The following is a 14,546-nucleotide window of genomic DNA, read 5'->3' on the forward strand; positions in this document are numbered from 1 at the left end:
GAAAAGGGGCTTCCAGGGACCAGACCTCCTTGCTAAAAGAAAGAAACCACTTCACCTAACAGTGCTAGAGGGAGAAGCTTTATCGTAGCCCCAACTGCAAGGGAAGTCCCAACAAAGGGAAGGAACTCTATGAATGCTTCCAGCTGCCACCGAGAGGGTTGCCCAAATGAGACGAAAGAGTGGCCAGAGCTGCTTGCACAGAAGGCTGCCAATGCACACGTGCTACGCTGCTGGAGCTGGAGGAAGGCAGCTATGTGGCCATTCTCTGGGCATGTGCTCAGACAGGAGAAAGACTCATTGTTCGGAAGCCTTTCAGCAGTTTATTGAGGGTCTAAACTCCTTTCTTTCTGAGCTTTAAAACAGGGCAATAAAAGTATAAGAATAACTGGAAGTTGTCATTTTTTCCCACACAATTATCCTATCTCTCCTACCTTAACTTTCTTTAAAGAGATTATTTGAAGAATTTACATTCAATTTGGTGGTAGCCCTTATTGGCAAAAAAAATTTTTAGCATTTTTTTGGGGGGAAGAAAATAGCATAGTGTAAACAGAGAAAGGAAAAAATGTTGCATTTATTTCTGATCGAAAAATTTTGCCAGAAAGGTCAGGGGCCTCATTTATATCTGCACGGCAAGTCCACTTATCTTGGGTGCTTAGACTGCAACCTTTGATGGCTTTGGATTCCACCGGTGATGGCAGCCCAGCCCCATCAGTGCTCCCCAAGACCGACTGCTATTTCCTGATGCAGAGGAAGTCTTAAAGGTAAACACCCCCAAATTAAACATGATGCCCAGTCACTTTATCCCTCACCAGAATGAACTAAGATGATACCTTTGTACCTTGACCCTAGCTGAGAAAGCTTTCAGAACTAAATCTCAAAACTGGCATCAAGGACACACATGCTCAGTACAGTGGGTCAGCCCTTCATAAACTCAATTGCATGAAAAAGGCAAGAACTGCCTTCTGTGGAACCTATGGTCAAACTCTCTCTCTTCTCCCCCACAGTCAAAGGGCTGTCTGGCTGGTCTAGTTCTAGAAAAATATGAAGCTGGTTTTGTAGCAGTTTGAGCTCCTAAATTCACTGACCAACTGCACCATCATAACTGCTACAGATTCTGACTACTGAGCTGGAGACGGGAGACACCCCAACCACAAAGCACAAGGTCATATTTTACCCTGAGATAGGTCATGAGTTCCCGCAAAGCTGGGATCTTATTTCTCTCTAGCACAGTCTTCAGGGAGATGATAATTGGAATAATATTTTCTATGAAATTCTTCTTCTGAACCTGTAGTAACACAAACAAAGGCATGTTTTAGGTGGATAAAGTTCTGAGACAAAGGCTTCTCCTTGACCTAGTTCTTTCTGTACAGCCAATCTAGGGTGCTACAGAAGCTTCTTATTTTTTTATTATGATACTGGAGATTGTAGAGGACCCAGCACCTTTGTCCTGGAGACTTTATAAGCATTACCTCAAAACATTCTGAAGGATTTGTGAAGGAGGATGAGGCTATTCTTACTTTCTAAACAAGAAGCGGGAATTAGAAAAATGTTGAATAACTTGACAACAAGCTCCAAACGTCCATACAAATCCATCTCAGATGCATTCCATTCCTCCACTCAGGAGGAATGAAAATGAGCTCAAATCTGGCTACCCAAAAGAGACATTTTTTTTTCCTGATGTGAAATGACAAATAGTTGAGAACAGCAAACATGAGTCAATTTGGTATCTCTCTCTTTTTGTGTGTGTCTAAACTTTGCATACATTTAGAAAAGGGTTATGTATTTATATAGTACCTGATTTGACCAAGGCTTCAAATTCTTTACCATGAATGGTCACTAGCCACAAATATTTTGTAATAAATCTCTTAGAATTAAAAATAATCATTATAACAGCCCTCATATGTGGTAAGATTTATCATTTTGAATCTGACAAGTATTCTTTTTCCTCTCATTTATACTCACTAGTATAGGTTCCTTCCTTGTAAATCACTATTTCTAAAAACGTCTTATCAGAGCTCCTGAAATAGAAGGGCAATTGGTAGAGAAATAAACACTTAAATATGAGTCTGAGCAGATGGTTAAGTATAGGGATAGTCTTAAACAGTGGTCTAAGTGAATTCAACTCAATAAATGTTATCAAATGCCTTCTCTGTACCAGACACAAAGCTAACCCCTGGGGATGTAGAAACGAAGCCAAGAATTCTTGCCTTCAAGCTGCTTCTAGACCAGAACTGTGTGCTCTGATGTGTGGCATGGTGTGACAGCTGGCAGGATGGTGAGGGATTTATAGACAAGGGATGCCTAGAGAGGCAGGGGCGTCTTTTGAAAAGATGTAGGAGTTTGGTGGCAGGAAAGGAGGACAGGGAGGGAGAGGCCCTGCAGGCAGACAGACGGGCAGCACACAAAGACACAACGGCAGAAGCGACGCTTTCTACCCAAGGGACCAACAGTGACCTGGATGGGATGGTCAAGGAGGGGGGCGTAGAGACGGGAGGCGCAAGGGCGGAGGGACACCCAACAGCTCTGTGTGTCTTGAAAAAGAATCAGGATTTTACTCAGAAGATGATTGGAAGCCACCAAACGACTGACTAAAGGTAGCATTAGTGGGCTATAACTTAGATGTGATAAAATTTACCCATGTTAAGTGAACACTTTGATGAGTCTGACAACAGTACAGAGGTGACTAACCAACACTATCGTCCACATAACCACCTGTAATCTATCACCCTGAAGGTTCCCTGCTGCCTTTGCAGCCAATCTCCCTCCAAGTCTCTTTTAACCAGGAAGATAAAATGATCCAATTTGTCCTTAAGAAAGACTGCTGTGGCAGCAAAGTGGTACACAGCCTGGAACAGAAAGAAACTAGAGACATAAAGGGTGCCAGAAATGGCACCAGGTTAAGTGTGTGCAGAACTGGTTGGAATGGGGTAGAGAGATGGGTTTGTGAGATAAAATATATAGGATCTGCTGACACACTGAATGACATCAAAATCTATTTCTTTGAGGTCCAAAGTTTTCAGGGCTCAGGTGGGAAATAGAGCCTAGTAATTGAGGCCAGGTGTAAGAACTGGGGCCTTGTGACTATGGCAATTTAGCACTCCCTGAAATCAGTCTAATCCCAGTTTTCACACTCTGGCCAAAGGAAGCATGCACCTGGCATGCCAGACTTCAGGTTCCCTAATGGACAATTTGGTAGATAACAGTCTCCTTCTCTACAGTAGACTGTGGGAAGAGAGACAAAGAGGAGGAAGAGATGAGTAACTCTGTTTTGCCACAGTAAGCCTGAAGTGTCTGTGGCACATTCAGGCAGGCAAGTGGGATGTGTTCAGGCCATGAGAGAAGTTGGAGCTAGAAACACAGAGGCAGAAACATCATCACTGGGGTGCATCTTAAGGCCATGGGTGAGAATGAAATCTGGATCTGAGGTAGACCACCAGTAGTTAGGGGGCGGACAGAGAAGCATGGGCGTAAACAGGCCCATTTATGGAACAACAAACTCACTTGTGAGATGAGCCTCTTCTGAGCTTCCTGCATGACTGCATTGGCCAAGGCTGTGTCATCTTCTTCCATAAGCAGGTCCTTATCTGCTTTAGATCTCATAGCCAAAAGCTTGATCTCCTTTGAGCTGAGGACCTCAAATGTATCTGAGAGCAACTCACTGGCTTCCATGTCCAGCGGCAGGATGCCGTCAGCAAAGCATGCTGGAAAAGAGCACAAAAGATCAGCCCCTGAGAAAGAGTCCAGCCCCAGGGTGGGGGAAATGTATCCCACAGAGCTAGGAGGGCTCCTCTTGGCTTCAAGGTGGGGGTCTGCATTGGCACAGCTGATGTCAAAGAAAGCAAAAACGGGGTCCTCCCACAGTACGAGGGTCTCATTTGCTGCTGGTCTGCACTAGCCACACAGTATTTCATTTGGAAACATATACTTTATCCCAAACACACCAGGCCTACCCAAAATACTAAGGCAGATTTTAGAAGTGATATTGAATCGCTGTTCATCTGTGAAGTGCTCCAGAAGAAACTTGTAGATTTTCATTCGTTTCTGCTTGTTTGTCTTCCCCTTCAGTGAAAACAGCCGCTTCTCTCTATAGCAAAATGGGACAATTTTATCACACATCACGTGGGCAAGGGTACAAGGACATTATTTTCTACAGCATTCTGCAGCATCCTAAAAGCCGTCTACGCAAGGCTTACATAAGTGCACAGAGGAGATGACAGACAGTGCTTCCCAGAGGCACCTCCTTTAGGATGCTACTTGCATGGGTGAACTGCCTGGAGTCACTGGCCAAGAGAAGGAAGGCCACCACAAGGAATGCCGGGGCCGTGTCCGTTCACCCAGCCCTTCCCAAGAGCTTCACTAACCTCTCTGACTGGGGGAATTTGTTATACTTCTCATGCTTCTCATAGTTATTGAAGTGGAAGATACACTCAATGAAATGCTGGAAGAACATGACAGGATTCCTCTTCAGTAACAGGTGAGCCAGGCAAAACTCCCCAAAACTGCAAAGAAGGAGGAAACAGAAGAAAGAGACCTGTTTGCGGTTTGCAGACAGTCTCTAAAATTACATAAGAATGCTGAGATGTGAACAAGAGAGAGGGATATGTAATCTATCCCAATACCCAGCTTCATTCAGATCAAAAGCAAGATACAAATTTAGCTTCTTTTGTCTGTCCTTGCTCAACAGCCTCCTTTTTGAATCCAAGGTCAGCATAAAGGCTTTTTCTACAAGGATTCCTTTCAAAATTCTAACAAGGTGTTATTATTCAGCTACACTTCAAATGTGGGAGAACAACCAACTGCCCCCAAATTGCTCTTTTAAGCAAAACCCTGTGGTCCTCATGGCTGATGCAACAACAAACCACCACCAAAAAATGAATATTTGGCTTCCCCACCCCACTTTGAGGTTTGTTGCCCACAATAATGAGCAAAACCTGTTTTAGTAACTGGGACTTTTTCAAGAATTGGGATTAATTACAAGAGCCTCAGAGTTTGGGTCAGCACAGATAGCGAAGGGCTCTCACTGAGCTTTGGACTCATCAGAAAGCCCTGGGCACTCTCCTTTCTCCTGTGCCCCCAAATCTTGGAGAGGCATCCAACATGAGATACTGATGTCACCAGCACCGCACCCACCTGAAGAGCAAAACACTAACAGTTTCCAAAGTCAAATGGACATGGACAAAGGCAGGCTATCTAACTACAGGCCTCAGACAGTTTGTTTAGTAGGGGAGAGAGTTTGCCCAGGGAACAGTATGGGGTGGTGCAAGGCTGGCTCTGATCCATTCAGATTGTGCAGACGACTGTCTTAATTTCATTTCAGAGATAAATGCAATTTCAACCTGCACAGGGGCACCACTCAGCTCTCAAGGGTGGGTGGTAGTGACAAGGATGACCCAAAACAATTCTTGGCTTTGGAATGCATAGGACTTGCAGGAGATTCACCTTCCCCTAATGATCCTTCTGAGGCTAATATTAAAATCACTCTGTATTCAAAGCACACCATCAATTAAAACTTAAAGAAGGTAGTTCCAAAAACGATGTTGAAGTAAGCCTAGGTAAAAATTTCACTGTAAATAGCAGCACTTTATCTATTCATTCACCCAGGAAATAAGGGAGCAGCCTGACATTCTGAACCCAAAACAAGTACAACTCTGTATCATAAAGGGAATCTCCCAAGCAGAATTTCACTTAAGGCCAGCTAGAAGCACCTACTGATCTAGGAGCCATTTGTGACCACCATTAAGTAAACAAAAACTATTCCCTCCAAAACAACAAGATGTCACTTTCTGCAGTGTCTTATTACGGTTAACCTTCCATGGCACAGCAGTTCTTACAACTACCTGCATTTTCTCCTCATATTTGAAGTCATTCACATGACAATAAGATCAAACAGAATCCAGGAACTCTTCTGCAAGAAGAAGGGCTGCTCTGAGCTTCAACTTACGGGCTTCAACTTGATGTCAAACATTCCTCTACTCGGAGTTCAGGTCAAGAATACATACTGGGAGAGGGAACTAACTGATGGGCAAGATACTGCAGTCTACTCCCTAGTGAATAACTGGCTTAACCAACTACACAGATATATCTAATAGTAACAAATTATGCAAAGGATTCACATGCTCAGGGCTGGAAGCAGAGTGAGAGGGCTCTGCATCATGAGAAGCCAGAAACCACAGTCAATGGGGTAACATCCAGCACTAATCCTGCTGCTGCATTTACTGGGGCTTAAAAGGGTACATTTCATCCCTGACTGGATCAAACTCACAGATCTTACTAGCTTGACAAACTGGGGAAGAGAGACAATTCTGCATTTTTTTGTTTGTTTGTTTGTCAGCTGTAAAGTTAAAAAAAATGAGCAGTCCAAGCAGTGCTTCCTGGAGCATTCCTTTAGAGTGGCAGAAGGCAGCACTCTTCAGGTACCTGGAACAGAAAGCTTCAACAGCCCCAAAGACACCGCACTAAGTTAAGATCTCAGCATCCTTTCCCACCACTTCTCATCCCTCAGGACAATTAAAAGAAACAGCATGTAATCACACCACCAATTCAGGGATACCCTGTAGACATTTTACACAGCATTAATTGTATTATATAGAAGACCAGCTAAATCTGGGTCATAATAATCTTGTAGAAAACAATTATTACTCTCTTAGTAAGAATCCAAATCCAGATTTCAAACAGCCTTACTTCCACTTTCAGTATTAGCAGGAACATAAAAATCTGACTATTTTCAGATGTTTTCCCATGCCAAATGCTATTCTGAAGCAGCTATCTGTTCAATAAAGGCCACTGTTCATGGACTCCTATTCCTGATCTGGCCTACAACATGGTCTATCTCAGACCGACTTATGCCAGAATTCTCTTTGAAACCTGAGGTAAGTAATTTCCCACATCTATGTGCTCCTTGGCTACACCCCAAATCCAGGCCCCCTTGTTACCCAGTCCTCCTCATCTCTCTCACATCCCTATACTGTTCTGTTTCTTTTCTCCTCATCTCACTTCCCATGTCTCCTTTCCCTGGCCTTGAGTGCTTCCACAGTGTATACTGTACTTCCCAGGAGTCAGCTCTCTCCCCTCTCCACACTTCCCTTCTTCACAAGTCAGGGCTGGCTTTCCTCTGGGGACACCGTTTCCCACAGTCCTCTTAAGGGAAGGCCACTTGCTGCTTCTCCCAAATGCCAGAGTCGAGGAAGGAGGACCATATTCCCACACCCACTACCCCCGCCCCCCTGTCATAATATTTTCATTCATTCATTTATGAAATGTTCATTGAGGGTCCACTTAGTCTCAGGCTCTCTTTTAGGTGCTAGGGATACCGCAGTCAACAAAACAAAATCTTGGCCCCTCCCGGATGCTTATTTTCTAGCAGGTAGAGAGATGTTATACATACAAATATGCTGCCACAAGTGCTCTGAAGAAAAGGCTATTTGAAGAAGGTATAGGAAAGAGGGAATGGTGGGTTGGCTTCCTCCACCTGGTCCATGTAATAATACCTTTTCTACAGAGCCTTCTCTACAGAGGCTCTGGCTATCTATTTGCCCCCCAACTGCTTGGTAACCACTTCCTACTTTTAGTTTTTTCCATTCCAGATCCCAGCATCACTGCTATGGTCTGAATATTGTGTCCCCCACCCCTGCCCCATTCCTATGTTGGAAACCTAGACCCTAAGGAAATGGTCTTAGGATGCTGGGCCTTTGGGGTTAGTGAATGAGATTAATGTCCTTATAAAATAAGCCCCAGAAAGATCTCTCATCCCTTCTACCATGTGAAGATACAAACAGAAGCTAGCTATCTGGAGGAGGACCTTCACCAGACCCCAACCGTGCTGGCGCCCTGGTCTCAGACTTCCAGCCTCCAAAAGGTGAGAAAGAAATTTTTGTTGTTATAAGCTACTAGGTCTGTGGTATTTTGTTGTAACTATCTGAATTGACCAAGACAATCTCTCAGAGCATCTTCAATGTCTACAGATGGGCTCATTTAACCCCTAACTTTCTGTTTTTCTGATTACATCGGCTCTAGTGACCCTTACGTCTATGCTCTGGGAACCTACTCTGCAGCCCCATCCAGAACATGTCACTACACCTGGAACACCCACTTCTGAAGTCAGCTAATCTACCTCATGATCACATACACATATCCTTCCAGCTTTCTGACCTCATCCCCATTCCTCTTGTTCCACAGCTTCACTAAGCCCTCTAGGTACTCACTTCCTCTCCTCCAAACCAAACAATCTCTGTCTTTACTTCCTTTTCTATCTCAATGGCCGTTATCTTAGTCATTCTCTTACCTTGAATCTCTCTGGCCGTCTTTTGCACTTCTGCAGCATTTGCCCAGTTAACCTCAAAACAATCAGCCTGTAACCTTTCAATCTGTGAATGCTGTACCACAAGGACACCACCTTGCAGGGGGAGGGGAAAGTACATCAATACAATTTTGCAGCCTCCAAATTGTGGGTGTGTATGACCAATTAAAAATGTCATGCGAATTTGCTCATGCCAGAATCTTCAGGAAATCCTCCTGGGCCAGAAATAAATGCAACAGGCTCTGTCACTAGTCTCTTTGGAAGATCTGTATTAGTAGATACATATGGAAAAACTAATGTGTTTGATGTAAGCAGACTGGCCTGACCTAAAACTAGGGAAAGAGACTAATTTAAATTACAGTTAACAAAGGTAGTCATCAGCTTATCAAAGCTGAAAATCAGGACCCACATTTGAACAACTGTTTAAACACACCCACAATATAGGGATAAAATAGACTTAAAAAAGAAGTATCAAAATACTGTAAGAGGCACTGATAATTTTACTATGGTGTAATTACCTATCCGGTTTTCTAATTTCTTTCTGATTCATACTCTGATCGCCTATACAACAGGTTCTGTGTATGTTACATTCTGATCAATGCTCTTGTTAACATACATGCATAGGAGCTGAGAAAAGTAAGTAAACCCAAAAGTGCAAGTTAAACAACCAATCTTACCTCCCAGGCTTATCATGTGAAAACCTTCTCAACACTTCTAATTATGCCAGCTTCTGGGCTACACATTGTATAGAGAACGCCATGACAGCCAATCTTATGGTAGCAGAGTAAAGGTGAGAGGGCAATGCATCGCTATTTTGGTCCTTTCTCTCTCAATTATATACACAAAGAAAAAGTAATAGTCTTAGCTTTTTATTTCTGATTCTAGATAGCATTAATTGGAATGTTAACCTTCTACTAGTTTAGTATGTAAAATATTCCTTCTTGGAAAATTATACCCAAAGAAAACTGAACAGAAATTCTTCCATGGAACTCAGAGTAAATCATTGGTGACCATATTTAGAAGCAGAGGGACCCATTATTATAAGCTATTTATAGTTAATGAACTCTATAAAGACCTTTTCCCAACTGTGGCAGCTTTTGCCATGGCATTCAACATTCTATTTTCCAATTGCAGACTTGCTTTAAAAAGAATTATTCATGCAACATAATCAAGGTTAACTAATTCTGTGGGATCATTTCTCATCCCCTTGAAAATAAATCCTTAAAAAAATTATAGAATGATAGGAATTAACAAGTGACAAAGCAATTCCCTTCCCTTCCAATTCCTTGGGAATTGATAGGGAAGCCTTGTAATTTGTATAATCTCATTTTACACTGTGTGATTGTCTTAATTCCTAGAATTTCTTCTTTATAATTTCTACACTTAAAGAAAGCCTTAACTCCATCAAAACTGACATTTTATTGGCCTAGAAATCAACACAGTTAAGTCAACAGTTAATGGCTAAAATTCCATATAATTTACTATGACAAAGTCATATACTGCTGTTCATTACTCCTTTAGGGAAGAATCAACAATGTTAGCAAATGTAGTAATTTCTGAGATTATTTAATAGTCAATCTGGATGAGCAATTTATTTATTTTTTTATTTATGTGCAAAATAAAGCTTTGTTGGGGCACTAGGTGGCTCAGCTGCTTAAGTGTCCGACTCTTGATTTTGGCTCAGGTCATGATCTCAGGATCACAGATCATCCTCTGCGCTGACAACATGGAGCCTGCTTGGGATTGTCTCTCTCCCTTTCTCTCTGCTCCTCCTCCACTTGCATGTGCCTGCCCTCTCTCTCTCTCTCTCTCTCTCAAAATAAATAAACAAAAAAATAAAGCTTTGTTATATAGCTTAAAAATCTGCTAGTTTCCTGGCAACTATCAAAAGCTCACTAAATCCTAAATAACTCAACTCTAAACCAATTTTAGAGAAAAGAAATCTAATATATACCAGAAATTTGGTAAATCGTTCAATTATCTGACATGTGAGGAAAGTTACCTGGCGATGTCCGGGTGTGAATCTATCAGAGTGCTAACAAATCGAAAGAACAGAGAGCCCTTCCATTTCACAAATTCTTCCTGTACGAAGAGAAACCGGAATGTTTAAGGATGAATTGTAATATACAAACTTTAAATGCATTCAGTTATAAAACCAACTGTTAACTTTCTTTTGTTTAACATCACACCTGTCAGCTACTCAGTCTGTCTGTGGCACATTAGCGCAATTTGTTAGCACTCACTTCCCAACCATCTTGAAAGCACATACATTTGTTAATCACGAAGAGAAGTGGAAGGATATGTGGGTAGAAGAGCATCATATCTACTCTATTAGGAAAATGACTCAAAGCACATGGCTTTAAAAGGGAGAGTGCCAATGGTGCCTTCGTCAGGTACCTAACCAACCACGTAAAAAAATAAGCCTACAGAACATATTAGAATAGATATACAACTTGGTTAAATGCCTTCTTTTTAAAGATCAAATATTTCCTTCCTCACTAGAGGCTAAACATAGGTTCTCAGTGGGAAGAAAAACATTGAATGCTCTGTTCACTGAGAGTTCTGAGTTCACGAAGCTCTTTTGCCCACTAAAATGTCTCATTGGACTCTCAGAGCAACTCTGAAACAGCAGGGCAGATATGATCCTCACTTCACAAAAGAAGTTATGTCTGAGAAGCACTGATTTGTTCAAAGTCAAGAATGACAGAATCGGAACTAGAACTACTGTCCACTGAGCAGGCTAATCCTTGCATGGAGTTTATTTGCAAACATGAAACTTCATTTTGGCTGATGGGATATCTGAACATACACCCAAAACAAGTATTAGGAAGTAACAATCTGTTTAAGAAGGCTGTACAGAACAGTAGAATGATATTTTAAACCAGAGAACAGGCTGATTATTTTTTGATTCTATTACAGAGCAGCACATTTCCTATACTACTCAAATATTCCCTGAAACCAGAAGAAATAGTGGAAGGAAAAAAAAATGACGGGCCCAATTCTCATACATACCTGCAAGAGATTGGTAAGCAAGATGAGTGTCTGCTTTCGGATGAATGGATTTGAATCCTTCAGACACATGGAGATATTGGGAATGTACTTGTCCACCATGACGGTGTACCGGATACAAAGGTCGCACATCACAATGACAACATTGTTGCGAACAGCCACATCATCACACACCTCCAGCTCTCGCACAAGAGCTGGGATGCTCTTCTTTGCAAGATCCTCATGCTGTAAGCACAACTTACCTGTCACAGAAGATGAAGATGTCTTGACTCTAATAACTCTATGCCTAAATTTTCTCCAGATATATCTTGCTATGGATTTTACTTGATCAAAGTTAAAATATCATGTCAATAATCACAAACAAGACAAAATAAAAAATAAACCCATACTACTAAATATAAGGAGGTTCAAAATACCTAAAAATAATGTCCCCCCCGCTCCGGGGGGGGGGGGACCCCTCGGCCCCTCCAGGGTTCCACGAGACATACACTAAGAGATGTTCCTTCACTGGAGTAAAACTATCCTCTTTTTAAAGTCAACATTTGAATTTGAGAGTTATCTACTTCCCTTCAAAATGACTAACAAAATCTAATAGCTAAAAAGTTTAGCAATGAATTCGCAATCTGAGCTAGGCAAACAGGAAAGAATAACCACCTCATTTTATTTCTCGTTCACAGTTAGGAGAAGGAAGGCTGTTGTTGAGTTTTGTTGGTTTGTATTTTTTTGTGACCTGGGGAATGTTTTGCTCTCATTCACAATTCTTAAATTTTTGAAAAATAACTGCTATTACAAAAAATTTCATAAATCCTATCCAGCATAAAATACATAGTTATACTTAAAAAAAAATTAAAGTATAGCACAGAGGTCTACCTTTTCAAGATTAACAACAATTTGAGTCCATGGGGAAATGTTTAATAGCTCATCTACCAGTTCTGGTAAGTATCAGATAAACTATCTCCTTTTATGAACTGAACTGCAAATTTATTTTTTCATTCCCAGAAATCAATGTAGCGCCTGATTCTGATTAGTGTAGTGTCTTGATGAAGACTTTATGGTGCTGCATTATGAGTATTAAAAAACAACCCACAGGACAGGTATAATTGTGATAAATTAACATAAAAAACAAAAGCTCCCTCCAGGGAGTGCCTTGAGTCTGATCATCTAGGGTAGCTGCCAACTGAGGGCTCTCATTATCAGCACTCTGGTATGCCTCTGAGCTGGGGGTTGCTATCAGAATTCCCTTCCAAATTCACAAGAGCTAGAATAAACACTAGCTCCGTGTATGTAACATATTTACTAAGGCTGGCTTATTTGAGACAAAAAGCTACCTATGGAACTAAACTGAACAAACAATACTTTCCCCACATTATTCCCACTTACCCAAGGTAATGATGGCATGTGCTCTGATCACGGAAGGCATGACAGAGCCTCTGACCTGGGAGAGTGGCTGAAACGCTGGGGCTTCACTGCAACCTGGAGGTGATGCTGCTACAAGGAAGGAAAAGAGGACTTATTTACAGTATCTCAGGGGCCAAGTCCGCCTTAAGATAGCACATGCAGAGGATAATTTCAAGTGCCTTACAATGATCCACATCAACAGAAGAAGCGAGGATGGACTGAATCAGAAGGAAGGCTCGCTTCTCCACTCTGGCTGGACAAAGCTGGGCTATATCTCCCAAGGTAAAAATGTACTTCACCTGAAAAAACAATTGGTTTTGCAATATAATAAGGCAAAAGAAAAATTAACTCTAGCTAGATTAAAGACATGTCAATATTTTTTTGTTCCCCAAATTAAAACAACCATTTTTTTCATAAAAATAGTCACTGTGAAAACTTAGTCATTACTTGCTAAAATTCACTCTACCTTTTATGTCAATATATATAGTTAATATGTTTAATGACTACATAAGTACATTAAAAACTATGATGTTATCATAGTTTACTCCATTATTAATGAACATTTACATTGTTTCTAATCCTTTGCTATTGTTTGCATTCCCTCTGAGGAACACTTTTGCACCTTTAAGTACTGTTCCACTTCCTTAGAAGTAATCTAGGGTTTAAAGGGCATAAAGTTGTTTTACATTTTAAAACATATTTCCAAAGGGTGTTCCTGATTGGTTTACTATTTAGACTCCTATCAAAAACGTGTAAGTGCTAGCTTCCTCACAGCTGCTTCTACTGTGTGTTTATTAAGAACATAAAACTTGATAGTTAATAACACTGGTTTTAATTTATCCCAGAGAAGCAAGGGTGAGGCTAAACAGTAAAATGTGAAAGGCTTAGAGTGAGGAAGCCAGTAAGTGTATGTATATTTAAAAAATCCTGAACATGTATCTCTTAGTGGATGAAAGGAATACTTACATTATATTTAAAGAAGAGTGAAGTAAACAATATTATATAGGGCAAAACTTCTCCACATATATTTTGACTGAAAGGTAGATTTTGGTGACATATTTAACAGTTGAAAAGAAAAATCTTAGAAGGAAAAACTCTCTGGTCATGACAAGCATTTTTCTTAGTTTGGGCAGTAGCTGCTCAAATTAGAGGTGCAAGACCCTCTAGAAAGCTTGGGATGGGGCCATCCTACACGTCACAGCCCCCTGCACTGAAATGTGTGGATTCCTACTGATAATAGTTTTATTACTGAAGTGTTCACATTAATGCCTCAGCACAACCGGTCTCTTGTCACAAATCTCAACATAGTCTTTGGTCTCAAGGTACAAATGTGAGGTGGCAAAGCAGGCAAGCACAGAGGAGAGGAACAGATGAGGAAAATGGCCAGTTCTGGTGAAATGATGGCTTATACTGAAGAGCATGAAGAAGCAGCTCGTTATTTGCTTTACTGAGTGTCAGATGTTGGAGCCAGAATGACTGCAACATGTTTTGTGGACGGTCAGTTACGTGAATAGGGAAATTGCACATTTACTGGCACACAGGACTCTCTGGCACCAACAAAATTTCTAAAGCAGGGTGCCATGTCACCCAATCTTGCTGCTCCAACGTTATTTGTGTTTTTAGTTGTCAAATATTTTACTGTATTATAGGCATGGTTCAGAACGGCTCCACATGATTCCCTAGCTCTACAATCTGATATTCAAACAGCTTAGCAGACACATTAGAATTTAAAAACATATTGAACAAACAAACCAAAAGAACAAGGAGCACCCTCACTTTATTCTTTTCTTGCCCTATTATTTCATAATATGCCCTGTGTTTTCCCTAATGGATCAGGCACCTC

General features: G+C 41.2%; 1 protein-coding gene across 3 annotated transcripts in view; it reads right to left on the reverse strand.

Annotated features, from left to right (window-relative positions):
* The window catches only part of NCAPD3 (non-SMC condensin II complex subunit D3), a 65,740-nt gene that overhangs the window by 8,750 nt on the left and 42,444 nt on the right, over nt 1-14,546 (reverse strand). For 2 of the 3 annotated variants that reach the window (XM_058687366.1, XM_058687364.1), the window contains exons 21-28: nt 12,888-13,002; nt 12,686-12,793; nt 11,309-11,547; nt 10,299-10,378; nt 4,362-4,499; nt 3,951-4,084; nt 3,502-3,701; nt 1,175-1,285 (exon numbers count right to left, since the gene is read on the reverse strand). In XM_058687366.1, the coding sequence (XP_058543349.1) occupies nt 1,175-1,285; nt 3,502-3,701; nt 3,951-4,084; nt 4,362-4,499; nt 10,299-10,378; nt 11,309-11,547; nt 12,686-12,793; nt 12,888-13,002 (1,125 nt within the window). The remainder of the gene's footprint in view (nt 1-1,174; nt 1,286-3,501; nt 3,702-3,950; nt 4,085-4,361; nt 4,500-10,298; nt 10,379-11,308; nt 11,548-12,685; nt 12,794-12,887; nt 13,003-14,546) is intronic. The other variant, XM_058687365.1, reaches the window with a different exon arrangement.

This window comes from Neofelis nebulosa, chromosome 10, assembly GCF_028018385.1.
Source record: "Neofelis nebulosa isolate mNeoNeb1 chromosome 10, mNeoNeb1.pri, whole genome shotgun sequence".
NCBI classification, from domain to species: Eukaryota; Metazoa; Chordata; class Mammalia; order Carnivora; family Felidae; genus Neofelis; species Neofelis nebulosa.